The sequence below is a fragment of the Magallana gigas genome, chromosome 7, assembly GCF_963853765.1.
Source record: "Magallana gigas chromosome 7, xbMagGiga1.1, whole genome shotgun sequence".
Taxonomy (NCBI): domain Eukaryota; kingdom Metazoa; phylum Mollusca; class Bivalvia; order Ostreida; family Ostreidae; genus Magallana; species Magallana gigas.
Window position 1 is genome coordinate 37734632 of NC_088859.1, and position 15285 is coordinate 37749916.

At 32.3% G+C, this 15285-nt stretch overlaps 2 protein-coding genes across 5 annotated transcripts in view; one reads left to right on the forward strand and one right to left on the reverse strand.

The window, feature by feature from the left end:
* Window positions 1–245: 245 nt before the first annotated feature.
* LOC105331540 (intraflagellar transport protein 52 homolog) lies at window positions 246–7244 on the reverse strand. The gene is made up of 13 exons (XM_011433773.4): window positions 7099–7244; window positions 5955–6079; window positions 5763–5850; window positions 5434–5563; window positions 5237–5312; window positions 5004–5063; window positions 2664–2790; window positions 2145–2228; window positions 1950–2018; window positions 1366–1520; window positions 985–1181; window positions 714–859; window positions 246–608 (listed from the first exon to the last, which is right to left on the reverse strand). The coding sequence occupies exons 1-13, from the start codon at window positions 7114–7116 to the stop codon at window positions 552–554; spliced, it is 1332 nt and encodes a 443-aa protein (XP_011432075.2). The 5' UTR covers window positions 7117–7244; the 3' UTR covers window positions 246–551.
* A 128-nt stretch (window positions 7245–7372) lies between these two features.
* The window catches only part of LOC105331539 (serine/threonine-protein kinase Sgk1), a 28203-nt gene continuing 20290 nt past the window's right edge, over window positions 7373–15285 (forward strand). For 2 of the 4 annotated variants that reach the window (XM_066066152.1, XM_066066153.1), the window contains exons 1-3: window positions 7373–7469; window positions 7865–8052; window positions 9217–9333. In XM_066066152.1, the coding sequence (XP_065922224.1) occupies window positions 9235–9333 (99 nt within the window). In that variant the 5' untranslated portion in view covers window positions 7373–7469; window positions 7865–8052; window positions 9217–9234. The remainder of the gene's footprint in view (window positions 7470–7864; window positions 8053–9216; window positions 9334–15285) is intronic. The other 2 variants (XM_034455011.2, XM_066066154.1) reach the window with 1 other exon arrangement.

Below are 15285 nucleotides of genomic sequence, written 5' to 3' on the forward strand. Positions count from 1 at the left end.
GCTATTGATATTTTTTATTTCCCTACAAAAGATCCAACTTGTCATTTTAGTTGTTTACAACTCAACATAGCTTTAAACAGGGATCGCTGCTTTTTAATGCTGTTGTAAAATTGTGTTAATGTTTGTAATTCAATGTACAAATTTTTTTTTATGTTTGGGGGCAATTATTTTAAATACTTCAATTTCATCTGGTACATCAACCAACCAAATATGCGGAACTTGTCATTGAAATTGAGAACATTGAACACTTTGACAGAATTTAATTAAAAATTTGATAAATATTTGTCATAATTCTCACAAATAAAATTTGTACTCCATGCTGTTGTCATGAAATGGAAAAAGTAATATCTACCAAAGAAATTCTCTAGTTATCATTGTAATCCAAAGTACTGCATGGATGAATCTTCAATAGTCAGATCTGATTTGTAAAGCACATAAATTACACAACCACGGTTATCACAAAGAGTCTACCACTACCACTGGAGTCTGCGCTGGGATTTCACCAACATATTGTCACATGTCACATTCTCCCCATAGGGCACCTGTCATTGTTAATATTGGCCATATCCTCCTCCGCCTCCAAACTGAGTGGTATCATAATCTTGTTCCTACAAACAATGATTATCACTGTTATTTTCTACTGATCTACATGTACATGTTTCATATGGTAACATAGGTAGAAAATAAATCAGAACAAAAAGCAAAAATCATACCTGATTCAACTTCTTGAATTCCACAACATGGGTAAAAATGTATTCTAGGATATGTTTTGCATCCCTCGAATCCTGAGGTAAGTTTGATGTAACACCAAGAATGTCTCCACATTCCCGAACATAGTACTCAAGGTCATCATCTGAGCCTGGAAAAATTATAAATATTCTTCAATTATCTTAAACATCTCAACATTACTTAAAACATTTATGAAATTTTAAGAACAGACATAATGCATTACTGATTTACTTGTGAACATCTAATTTGACTCACATTTGTTGGTCTGTTGGGCTATCCTGACTTTCTCTGAAGAGAACTGCTCATCCAGATCAAACAGATCTAACTTTGGTGGTTCCAGTTCTCGGAACTGGGGAGGAAACACCGCTGGTTGTAAGGGGGGTAAAGGAGTCTCAAACTGAGGGGTGATAAGAGTCAGGGACTCGTGTTTGACATTCAGCTGCTCAAAAGCTCTACAAAATAATTACACCACATCTTCACACAATTTTAGAGAAATCAAAGCTCACCACTGGTGAGCAGAGGACTGTCAGATTTAGCAAAATATTTCTAACTCCATTTAAAAATAACTATAGATTAAGACTTTTGTTAGATCATCTTCAATATTTATACTATTCTTCAGAGAGCATCGCTACGTACTTGATAGCATTAGGGACCAGGCTGGTGTCGAGCTTGAACAGGGAGTTGTCAAACAGCATGGTGATGTCTCGGGGAACATCGTCACTCTCCTGGAGGCAGGTCTTCAGCTGGCCAGCTAGCTTAGCTATGTCTGGCAGCATGTTGTAATCAGAGATCTAAACACAGGTGGAAAACAATTAGATAAATTACAGTATATGCATTTCAGGTGGTCAGCTAGTTTAACTTTGTTTACAGCATGTTGTAATGAGAGATCTGGACACAAGAACAGGGTAACAAATTTCTTATTTTCAGATTTGAAGTGCATATAATTGATCTTCCAACTCCCCCAATATACAATTAATATTATGATATACTGTGGTTTCATTAATTTTCGTGGGTATCAATTTTCGTAGAATTTCTGAAAACCACAGTTTCAAGGATACGTAAATTCGTGGCCAATGATCCTATCAATACAAAATATTTGTTGAAATTGAACTTCAAAGAACATTAAATTTTGTGGATCAACTTAACAACGAAATCCACGAAAATTGGTATTCAACGAATATTGATGAAACCACAGTACATGTGTAAGTGTATGAACTCACTTCTGGGTCCTCAGCATCAATTGGGTTTAGTTTAATTTCATCTGATGTCAAAGTTCTGATAAGTACATCCTGTAAAAAATTATGTACATTAAAAAATGTCAGGCTTAACATAAAATAAAACAACTTAAAAAATCTTCTCTCTCTCTTTTTTTTTAAAATACAGATACAAACTAATAAATATGTTATTTAACTTACGAGAACTTTGCTGTTTTCCTCTTTGTCTATGTACTGATCACTGAACATGTGACATGATCCTAACACCACCAATTTGCCGTGGTTCTGCAATAGAAAACAAAATGAGATTGATTAAAGCACAAAATAAAATTTTTAAATAAATGTATCGGTATAAATTTTAAAATGTGCTTCTACTGATTGATGTCTGTGTGGAAATTAAACCAAAATATGGATATGATTATTTGCTAAGCAGCCAAGACAAATTCACATGTCTGGGAAGATCAATGTTCAAAATTAGTATCTGTCCATTTGCCCTCCTCCAACGTAATCCCAGAGACATTAAAAAAGAATAGAACTCAGTTTATTCAACATTTACATTTAGGTCAATGAGATACTAGTGTTCTCTCATAGAATATAATTCTGGTAAAGATTTGACATTTGATACATGAACTTCTTTTGCAGAAAGGCATTACTGATAAAAAAAATTTATCTAAAATGGATTTGGCATGGGTTTGGTATTGAATGAGTTCAGATACTGACCCTGTTTTCATAGAGGGCACAGACTGGTCTGTTGAGAGGAAAGGACACAGATCCAGTTGACAGCAGAGCAGTGGATGGCTTCATCACATTCAATGTGGCTCCATAGGGGTACAAGAAGGACAATGCCCTACAGTAATGTTAGTAAGTTAGATTATCTACTCATATCATGAGGCCAAGATATTAAAACAAATAGTGAGTTTCTGAATCCAGCCTGAAATAAAATATATGGTTTGTACAAAAGGAAACATTTCACTCAGTCACTCCACACATCCTGTTGTAATAAACCTTGCAAGACAGACAACCTCCTATTAAAGCTATACACGCTATAATTTGCGTCAATTTTGAATAAAGGGGAAAATGTATGTGTTTGATTACTAATAAAAGTTACCTTTATTCTGTTAATTATAATGCTCAATTCGATCACGTAACAAATATATCAAATAATAAACAATAAAAACTATTTATTTTCCTGCCAGGAAAGTAATGCCTCCTCGTGAATATCAATCTATCACATGATATCGACAGCTAAATTTAGCCTATCATACCAAAACTGGTGAAGGGTCAACATCTTCATAATTTTGATAGTTTCACAAAGGAAAGGATATTTTCAGTAAAGCATGAATTTGTCCGATACACGAGTACAAACAAAAGAAAAAAATACAAGCCTGTGAGTAAATATCAATACTTCCTTTAAAAAGATGACGTAGACCTGTGTTTTTCCCCTATGTGCTATTTATAGATCCTATAAGTGTTAATGCAGAAGTAAGGGTATCGAGAATGACAAACGTATATTACTCATTATACATGTATGTATTTCAAATTAACAAATGTTAAGCATATTAAAAATCAAGTTGGATATTTAATTAGGCAAACAATAACGACCACCAAGTTCTCCGCGGACATGCGCAATGAGGTCGGTTTCGCTCTTCCTTCATCAATATTCATGAAAAGGTATATTTTCCTGGCAGGAAAATAAACAATTAACAATCTATATCTTTGTAACGAGATGGAATTCACCATTGTAATTTACAGATTAAGGATAACTTTTATAAGTAGACAAACACATGCGTTTTCACTGTCATTCAAAATTGACGTAAATTATAGCGTGTATAGCTTTAAAGATCTATATTTCATTTTTCGAAATTACTTTGGCATTATTCAGACCGACGTGATTTGGTTTAGAGTGAAAACTTGCACTGAGAGCATCCATTATCATTTTTTCTTACAATCAAAGTATCTGTATATTTCATGAAAAGAGGAAAATCCTCTAAAGTTAAAGCTATACACGCTATAATTTACGTCAATTTTGAATGACAGTGAAAACGCATGTGTTTGTCTACTTATAAAAGTTATCCTTAATCTGTAAGTTACAATGGTGAATTCCATCTCGTTACAAAGATATAGATTGTTAATTGTTTATTTTCCTGCCAGGAAAATATACCTTTTCATGAATATTGATGAAGGAAGAGCGAAACCGACCTCATTGCGCATGTCCGCGGAGAACTTGGTGGTCGTTATTGTTTGCCTAATTAAATATCCAACTTGATTTTTAATATGCTTAACATTTGTTAATTTGAAATACATACATGTATAATGAGTAATATACGTTTGTCATTCTCGATACCCTTACTTCTGCATTAACACTTATAGGATCTATAAATAGCACATAGGGGAAAAACACAGGTCTACGTCATCTTTTTAAAGGAAGTATTGATATTTACTCACAGGCTTGTATTTTTTTCTTTTGTTTGTACTCGTGTATCGGACAAATTCATGCTTTACTGAAAATATCCTTTCCTTTGTGAAACTATCAAAATTATGAAGATGTTGACCCTTCACCAGTTTTGGTATGATAGGCTAAATTTAGCTGTCGATATCACGTGATAGATTGATATTCACGAGGAGGCATTACTTTCCTGGCAGGAAAATAAATAGTTTTTATTGTTTATTATTTGATATATTTGTTACGTGATCGAATTGAGCATTATAATTAACAGAATAAAGGTAACTTTTATTAGTAATCAAACACATACATTTTCCCCTTTATTCAAAATTGACGCAAATTATAGCGTGTATAGCTTTAAATTATCTCAAATACTCTGAACACAGCATGATTGTAGGTAATTCCTAAATGCTGAAGAGATCAAGATGAGAGAAATTTTTCGTCAAAGTGAAATCAGAGTGATTTAATATGATTTAAAAACTGTTGAATCAGCTTAATATATATCAGTAATTAAGGGTCAGTCAGAGAATCAGACACAGTAGCTTTTAATATGCAGTATTGCTATACATGTATTATGGCAGCCACTAACTCAAATTGTTTAATCAATCATCACTTACTGAGCATTGTTTCCATCTTCCTCAACTGAAAATGTCTTCCCAGCAGCCTGACTTACTGCTCTGTATTTTAAATGAAAGAGGATTACATAGTTATAAAATAATAACTAAAATGGCAATATAGATCTGAACACAGAACTCAAACTGATGAAGTTTCAATAGATGCATAGATTCTTTACTGTTATAAGAACCAAAATGTTTAATAGCATCAAGCTTTTAAAATTCAAAATACTGACCTATTTAATACACCATTTGCTATCAATGCCTCTTTTGGATGAAAATATTTGTAATATGAGGTTCTCACTACTGCATCTGTAAGCATAGATTGATTTTATAAGATCTTATCATATATGCAAAAACAGACAGATTAGTTACACAATGTATAAACCCAAGAAGTAACATCTTGAGAGAGTAGAAAACTCTAGGCACTTACCATTATTTATCATAATTCCATACTCTTCCAGCAGAAAGTTGATGTTGGTTTCGAATCTTGTTTCTCCTCCCTCACCAAGGAGAACCAACACACTACCTCCTCCATCAATGTAACGCTTGATTGATTCCAACTGTCAGGAGAAAAGGAGAAACTTTAATTTACATGAATATGTTAGTCTGGTTTAGGAAAGAAAAATGATAAAAGGCTGTTTTTTCAACACAGTAAATCAATAAGTGGGTTGTAATTAATCATGCATTAATAATCAAAAAATAAAACCATTCATATAAACATAAATAAAACAGGAAATATCAATCATAGACAAACTTTACCTCTGAACCTGTGTACTTTTCTCTGCTGCCACATATTACAAATATGCTGACAGAGGATAGAGTCTCTGGAGTTATTTCTGCTTTGTTACTGAAATAATGCATTTAAAATATATAATATTTATTCTGAATAAATAATAATCAGTCTGAATTTTTTAATTTGTACATTTCAATGTATTACGAAATTTCTCATACGTTTGAATCTTCCATGTTGAACGTAACTTTCGGTTTAGCGTTTTCAGACCATTACCGGGAGAGAAGATCTCATTCTTTGACTGATTGAACACGATAACATTTCTCTGTGCTTTTTCATCCATACCCTGAAAATAATGATCAAATGGTGATTATCACTTCTTATGCTAAAATAATTACAACTATTTAGAAAGGAAATGAAGTAAATGCCTTATATATAGAAGTAATCAAGGTCTTAGTTGATGAAATTATTGAACCCAAGAGATAACTTTTTCATACAGACAAATAATTTGAGTTTTGGTAAATATTCCAGAATTATGCAATATTTGAGACAGTCCGGAGATTCAATGATGAAAATGACAAATTATTAATCAATAATGAAGCCGTAGGTTTTTCCAACTTATTCTTGGGGTCCAGTTACTTGACACTTTCCAGGTAAAAAATCAGTTACATTTTAAAAATTTCCCACTAGTTTCAATAAATAGAAATATTAATATATTTAGTAGTATGTTCTTACTAGAACGACTAATGGCTATGGCTATAGATGAATAGCCAAAAATTAATTAAAATAATACCTTTGTCCCTCTGAGGCTAATATAATCCATCCTATCATTTATTACCCATTAAAATCCAAAATTCTATGACTCTGTTTGAAAAAGTAACATCTTTGTGATGTTCACGTTAAATCGCATGTTTAACTTTAAGATTCAAATACCAACAAACAGATATGCACTAGATTATCTTTGCAGTGAACCTTAATTTTATTGTGATAATGGAATAAACATTTAATAAATTATATTTCCTTAGATTCCTAAGGAATCCTAGATTTCCTTTTCGTGAATGTCAACTTAATTAAAATTAAATACAACATTACATGTCATTAAACAAAACTACTAAGAGATTTGTTTTTGCTTAATAATCAGAGTACAATAAATCAAAACATTTAATCATATTTATTACACATTAAGGCTTGCATGACAACAGGCATTCGAGTACTTTTCCTCATCATATAGAGAAAATATTTGAAACAAAATAATCAAAATGCAGTGGTATTTGTATATAATGATGACTTAAATGCAAACCCTATAAAAATAAATTTACAAACACGAGAAAAACCCAAAAATCTGAATAGGTAAAATCTCATTACCTCTGTCGTCGGCGCCATATCAAAACTATTTACGCTTGGAATTATGGGTAACTTGAGTTTCGGTACCCAGTCGTTTCGTGTAGAACATGTAGATGTAGATGTGTTTCACCATAAATATACATGTAATTTATTCTTTTCATGACCAGTAATCAATAAGTTCGATATAATTTACTTTGCATTTACTTGAAAAAAAAAAATATGAATGAATAAAACTGTCTCAAAACTGTAATAAATGTTTTGATAATTCTCTAAAGTACGATTCAACAAGCCACCGCTTCGATTCCCGAGCCCGATTGAATTTATTTGAGCAGGTTCCCGTGCATACATTTGATACGACTCTTGCCCACAGTTTTCGTCGTGAAAGTAACAAGGTTCGCATCAGTATTATCATCAGTTTGCAGAATTAAAGTTGTTACTTTCAGATAAGTTTTATCACCAAATAAAATAAGTTGCCAATTTGATGTAATATTTAGAGAAGTTTTTCTTATAATTTAAACACATTTGTATTAATTGGTAATTATTAACTGTGCTTTTTTTTTGCACTTAAACTTTTTAAAATCACCCTTTCTTAAATCACTTTTCTTCCCCTTTTTCTCTAATTCTTCAGGTGTTTATATATCTATTATTTATATGAAGTTATATGAAGTTTTGACAATTTGTGTTGTCTAATTAAACTACATGTTTATAAATTTATTCCAAATGTTACATTGTACATGCACATGAATATTTATGAAGGTTTACAGATTTGTAAAATTTATCTTTCTAGAGATGTTGACCCACATGGACATGCTAGTCTATGAATGGATTAGAGATAAAAATCACCTATCCAGAGAGGTCAAAGTCTCCCAAAGTAAACCACCAATACATTCACCTGTAAGGTGCAGCAGGATGCTCAGACGACGCCCACCTTAGTTAGCTGATAAGACCTCAATCAGAGGATTAAAGAAGGACTAGGTAGGTTGCTTTCATTATTTGTATTGACATATTAATTATATAAATCTTGTATCAAAAAACTTGAAGTAAAATATCTATGCCTGTAAATTTTTGGATAGAGAGAAAAATTCTACTGAAGTAGTTTAGTTTTAGTACTCTTTCTCACCTCAATTTACAGAAGAGGGAATTTATTGATACATAATTTAACAAAAAATTAAAGAGAAAAAAATTCTACTACAGTAGTTTACAGATTTACAGAAGAGGGAGTTATTTTATCATTTTTTCCTGCGTTTTTTTACAAGAGCTACAACTACTGCACTTATAAATATAAGTGCAGTAGTTGTAGCTCTTGTAAAAATTTTAGCTGTCACAAGTATGAATATAAGCAATACCCACATGGGCTTCAGATCTTAATTTCTACCAAATGACTTCTCATTTGGGTTTTTGAACAACTTGTTCTTTTTTGTCACTGAATGTGCATTAATTTTAAAACATTACCTCCGCAGTACATTAAAGGTATTTGTGGCTACTTTAATAGCTAACGTAAATGACAATAGTTTATATCTTCTCTGTGTGGAGGAAAAATACAACGAAATTTATATATATATATACCCGTAAATGTTTCATATGTTTTTTGGGGGTGTAAATTCATGCTCCACACGCAACTTAGAATGTGTACTGGGATATAAATTATATCAGTTACTTGTGAAATTAAAAGAAATTATTAAAGAAATGATATTGATTTTGGAATTATAAGTTTCAAATACATTTACAGTTTGTTGTATCATGAGGGGCTTGATATAACGCAGTCATTGAAAATATCCAGACCTATTGAAAATTTCCCCATAGCAGTAAAATAATGCAACTTACCCTGACATCAATATTGTTTTTTGTGTTTAAATTCTTGTGGAAGATTATTTCATTGTTTTTGTCTTTTGATAAAAAAATAGTCATCAGATAGTTAAGATATTAGATGTCACCAAGTCAATGTGTAGATAGGAGTTATAGTCCTCAGAAGTCAAGGATCTCTTTCTAAATATACTTTTATAAATTGCAGCCAGATCAGATCAGAAACACTTGATTTGGGAAAATGTGTATCCACTTGACCTTTCCTCGGTTTTACATTGTCTATTATCACTCTAAATGAACACAATCTTGACTGAGCGAGTTTTCTATTTCTCTCAGCTTGTTTATACTAGAGCAATGAGTTCCAGACAAAGAGCCTCTGAAAGGACGGAAGAAGATTTTCCTTGTGTGAAAATATCAGGAACACAGACTGTGGAAAGGGAGAAAAAATATGTGGTATGTGTCACTTCTTAGAAAAATTGAATGCTTAAAATTTTTAAAATGTCTTAAATCAGCAGTTTAACTCAAGATTACAGTAAGTTAATTGAGCCTGTGTTGATATATACTTAGCTTCAAACATAACACATGGAGCAAAATACTAATATTGATTTGCTTTCCTCTTATCTGATACATAATCTAAACAGTTTTGAATTTCAATCTATGTAAGAAAAAGGTAAAATCTGATAAGAAAATGCTGTTACAATGAACATGGTCAATAGAAATAACAATTTATGTTGACGATTCTAAAGGTGGTATAGCACACCTCCATATTGTGACGTACTTCCTATCGAAATAAACAATAAAATTAAGTTTAATTTCATAACTGTTTTCTTTCCAAATATTGATACCTAACAGCATGGCACAATGGTTTTGAGAATGAACTACTAATCTTAAGTTATGAGATGGAATCCTGCTGGAGATTTTATAATTTTTTTTACCTTTTCAAAAACATTTATTTTGTCAAATATTTTAAAATCTGAAAATTCTAAACAGGTGAAAGTATTATGATTATAATGAATGTTTATCCAGGTGTCCCATACCACTTCAATTTTGTGGCTTGTTATGTGTAGGGGTTATCTCTCTTTAGTTTGCCTAGTACCTGGATGTTCACATGTATTTGAAATAACCAACATATTATAAAATCTAAGTAAACACAGTTCTATATCGATTGAATCCTAGCTTATTCAAATACATGCATTCATTCATGTTGACAAAAAAATCAAATCTAAAGTTATTGCAATAGAAGTTCCTTCCTGAATAGATATTATTGCTATGTGAATTGGTGAATGCTTTGCTTTAAGCATACAAATGTCTTTATATGCTGTAAACATGGTAAACTGGTAAAACATTAGCTTAAGAGAACTTATGCAGACTTACACACCCACTCTTGAATCATTCGATTTTTAGTGCTTGGTACTAAAATAGCTAGTACAGTACGTCGATCGCTATTGTCTTATATTGGTGTCCATTTATTTAAACTGTACATTGTTTGAGACAGACTGACAAAATTGCTATTGACACAGAGAAATTGTATCTGTCTGCTGTGTGGTACCATCGATCTTCACAGAGGTGAAGTAGGAACAAATAGGGGACAATAAGACTCCTGGTCCTACCAAACTACCCCTATAAAGCTATAAACAGTTCTAGTGATCTCACTAGCTGTCCCCATTTTCTGCCGCTGCCTTTGGAAACTCGACAAGTGATACAAAAACAAGTACTATACTTTATATTTTTCTTCTTTTTTATTCCTCAAGTGAAAGTTATGTAGCTGATTTGTTTATCTTTTGCACTTTAGTATTCAAGGTTCATTTTACCTGGTAGTGAATATAAGACTGATATTTTGATTATTAACTGTCTGTTTGATATGACTCAGGGTTTCAGATTCTTTCCAAGAGCAAGATTTATCATTTAATTACAAATTTACTCAATTAACCATAAAAATTCCTAGATTATATAGCTGTTAGATTTGATATTTTAACTATAGATTTGAAAAATGGTTGCAATATGTTATTTGATAACCAACATACCTCAATAAAAATAATTATGGTTATGAAAATTGGGTCTCCATAAATTTATTATAACAGAGATGAACAATGATTTAAGAGGGAAAAAAGCTTATATCTTATATCTTAGCTATTTAAAAAAGAAGGTGTTTTGCACCTAAATGTTGGTGTCTCAGAAAATCAATTTTTGTCAGATCCCTGATTTGTTGATTCTTGGACAAAAAGATTTCTTGCTTGTTTGATTAAAAAAGGTGAAAGGCCAAATAAATCGTAAAATGCCTTTTTTCCAACTGTCTAGAAATATTATGTATTATTCTAAAAGTATGTTTAAGATATATAGGATTGTCATACATAATAAAAATTGAAAGTTGGCCCATTTTATTTGGTGAAAGGTTGCATGATTTATTGAATATCCATCTCAAATGTGTGTCATGATTCATAGTCAATATTTGTTATTTTATCACAGTTTGCATGGACATGACAGAAATGGTTTTCTGAGTTTCAGACATTAAATGTCAAGAGTTCTAATGTTTTATGCACTTTTAGCAAAAAAACAGGTTTTGCAGTGATGATTTTTTTTTCTAAATATTTAAAAAAAAAAGAGAACAAAGATATTTGCCAGGAAGATTAACTATAATCCACAGTTCTCTTTGTTCCTTGTATGTTAATTTATCAAACACTTGATTCCTAAGAGTTGCACTTTGAGGGGGCTAGATGGTCTGTCATATAAGGCGAGGTTCTTCGGTTGATGACCCTGTCAACTCCAGAAATAACTCCCAGCTTTAAGTACTGTAGGGTTAAATGATGAACAGAAGTCTCATTCCTCTCCGTAAATGGTTGAAAAACATCTGTAAGGAATGATACTGTATTGCTGCAAAGCATGTTAATAATTGAAACGCGTCACAGAAATAGAGCAGATTGACTACTCTAGTGTGGATTATAATAAGTGCAACTTTTTGAAAACCTCCGTAGTTTTGGTATTTTGTTTATTGTTTTTCTTTTCCTCTTCCCCAGCCTAAGTGATCTATACCACACTTCCCTGATCTCATAAACCACTCCAAGTTCTCATCATTGCAGGAAGGTTTAACCATGCATCCAGCACACCCTTCTTAATTGGCTATGCACTTTTTTTTAACCAAATTAATGATGATAACGACCTCATAATCTTGTTAACTTGCTTGTTGCTCTTTACTTTTCATTGAGAAAAATACCAGCTACTGCGTGCAAAAACTGATTGGCTTATGTCACATAATTAAGGTACATCACGATCAGGGGAATTAGTCCCCTACTATGTTTTGTACTCTGTAACCAACCTTTCTACAACAATTTATTCCCAGTTGCCAAATTTCATCTATTTTTGTTTGCACTCTGATATTCTTATATGGGATCTACTCTCTATGATATAAATAAAGGTGGACATTGTATATATATATTACATGTATTATTCCAGATGTACACATATCATTTTATTTATACATTTATTGTAAGTGTAACAGTAATTCACTTATGACTTTTCATGGTACTGTGTTCTTAACACTAAACCTTGTCACAGAAGCTAATGATATGTGATGCAGCATCAAAGCAGGTATATATGCATATTCCAGACAAAGACAGAAATTATTGAAATTAATATTACTAAACTGATCGACCACTGACAACGTCAATGTCCAAAAACGGACGGTCTTGCCCTAATTGTCACTGAGGCTCGAATTCACGTGAAGGGAGTGTGTCATGAGTTCTGCTCTGATTATTTTAATACAGATGGTCACTGAAGCTCAACCGTTTTATCGTTGGTGTCTGCAGGTGCCCCCTAAAAGTTGAGGCCGGCCAGGATGTGACCGACTGATGTTGCAGTCAGAAATCTTGTAAAACATGAAGAAAAACAATGAATTTCCTTTGTAACTTGTTAGGTCTTGGATCAGGGATGACGTAATGAAAGCACTTTACAAATGGAGGAGTCTTTTTATGGTGCTCCTCATTGGTCTGTCAATAGTTGGTGCATGTCTTAAAATGCGCACAGTGGACAGTTATGAGATCATCAATTAGATGCATGCAATCTTAATTACAGTAATAATTTTTTTGATGGATAATTATACATCATTGAATAAAATTTTTCAAGCAAGTCATTTTTATGTTTAAAAAAGGTTTTGAATTCATAGATTTCATTAAACGAAATCACAATACTTTTAAATATGAACACGAAAGAGGCCAATTAAAGCATTGAATTCAAAACCTACGCAGGAGAACTATATCAGTAGAAATGAATACACAGAAAAATGAATATCAATTCTATATTTTTCTCTATATTTTTTTATTTATTCAAATCTATGAATTCTTTTTTAGGTAAGTCATTTTTGTCATCTTTTATTTCTATCCAACACAAAATTCATTGGCATTGTCCATGAATTTCCTATATCAAAGTTTGTTATGATGGTTACAAAAACTAAGAATGGTTAAGAATTTTGCCACAGACCCCAAACATTTTGCTATATTTTATCTTAGAATTCACTACATGCAAGGAGTTTTACTGAAGAATACTTTGAACATGCAGAGTATGAATAGAACCATAGATTACTAGCTTTTACTAGCATGTTTATATTTACATACATTGATTAAAATAAAAAAATGGAAGAAATATTCAAGTTTATGAGTCCACATATTCCAGTGTATCTATATGCTGTGCAATAAAGTTACCGGTGATTTTTCTATTTAAAATACTTTGATTACTCTGCATTGTTCTGTGTAAGTTAGGGTTTTGGGGAAAGTTTTTTGGCTGCTTGTGCTGAGTGGCTTCAGTTTTATGTTTGTGATTTATTCAAGCTCATGTTGAAACTTAATGGTCTTCCAGACCAGTGAACGTCAAAAGAGGACTATAACCTTTTAACATTTTTTTTCTGCTGACTCCACATTACTTTGTTCTGAATTTGATTGTCATTTTATTAACCTGAATTTCCCTGAAACTTAAAACTAAGTGTTTCTATCAGACTTTTGAAACCTACTGGGTACATGTAATTCAAAAAGATTGAAATGGACAAAAATTTTCACTCATAAAAATCTGGACCACGTATATTATGACAGGTCAGTTTGATTTCTAAACATAGTGGAGCAAGGTCAGTGATAACAATCTCAATTCTATTTCTGTACTCTGGGCTTTTAATTCGGGGCTAGATCAGCGTCCTTCACGGCTCAATCAAAATAAAAATCTCACTGCTTCACCTAACATAGACCTCTAAGTTCATTGTCACCAATTACCATTACGAAGCAAGAAAATGACCGATTGCTTGAACTCAATTGTACCGCCAGGCCAACAAATTGCTATGTAAGCTAGGGTGAAGTAGGAACTATATGCTAAAGAAACCCCTGAATTTTGATGACTTGGTAGTTTTTTTGTACTCTGTCTGAATCAGATTGTTGGCCATCTTCTTAAGAGTAAAGTAACAAGGACTGACAATAGCTATATGCCCTGACAAGCATGTGATTGCAAACATAATACAATGTTTGTCCTTGGTAACAAAACTATGTACACTGCAAAATGCTTTTCTCCTAAAACTCCTCTTGTACATCTGAACTAATTAAATTCAAACAAAGAATTCCACAAGTTGATCACTATTGATGATGTAAACTGCACATGGAAGACGAGAGTTCAGTTCAAGAAATGTATGCTTAATTTGAACCATTCCACTGGTAGCTAGTTACAGATCTCACTTCTTCATCTGAAATTGTCTAGGATAAGACTAATTCAATCTAATTGTAAAACTTTAAGTTTTATTTTGCCAGATACAAATAGAATTGTTCTGGTTTTGTTCGTGAAAAAAACTTAAGCATTGGTTCTCCTGAAAAGTCCATGATAAAGTTTTATGAAAAGGATTTAGAAACTTTTTCTCCTAATAACTCGATCCTCAAATATTTTGTTCAAATAACTGCATGTAAATAACATATTGAAGGAATGCATTTTATGGCATATTGTATTTCATCAAGCAGTAGGCATGGAATTAAGTTCTTTTCAAGTGCATATATTATCTGTCAGAGCTGTCAGAAATTGATCATAAGTGACGACTCAAGTCGACAGATTTCTTCACTATTCAAAGAAAAGCTTGCATAAGCTGAAAAACAGTTTCAAACAATTCTTGCTTTTAAACTGTTTTCACAGTCAGATCAGCTTAGCTGTAAAAAAAAATATTAGTTTCAAGGAGATCCTAGATACAAATATTAGGAGATCAAAGGTGATGAAAAGTGATGTAATGATGTCATTTTGTTGTCTAGATCTTTGTTATTTTCACCTGTTAGACCATCAGGTATACTAGTACCTGACACTGAGAGAATGGAGAGGGGGATCCTTTGTGTGAAGTTTAACTGCTCCTGTTCAACTTGTATCCCGCTTGATTTAAAGTAATGCTCATCCACA

Excerpts from the sequence above, each read along its gene's own strand:
- LOC105331540 (XM_011433773.4), bottom strand. Across the intron at positions 1,521-1,949 it reads TTGATGCTGAGGACCCAGAA|ATCTCTGATTACAACATGCT; the intron begins GTGAGTTCATAC and ends ACCTGTGTTTAG. Across the intron at positions 1,182-1,365 it reads CTGGTCCCTAATGCTATCAA|AGCTTTTGAGCAGCTGAATG; the intron begins GTACGTAGCGAT and ends ATTATTTTGTAG.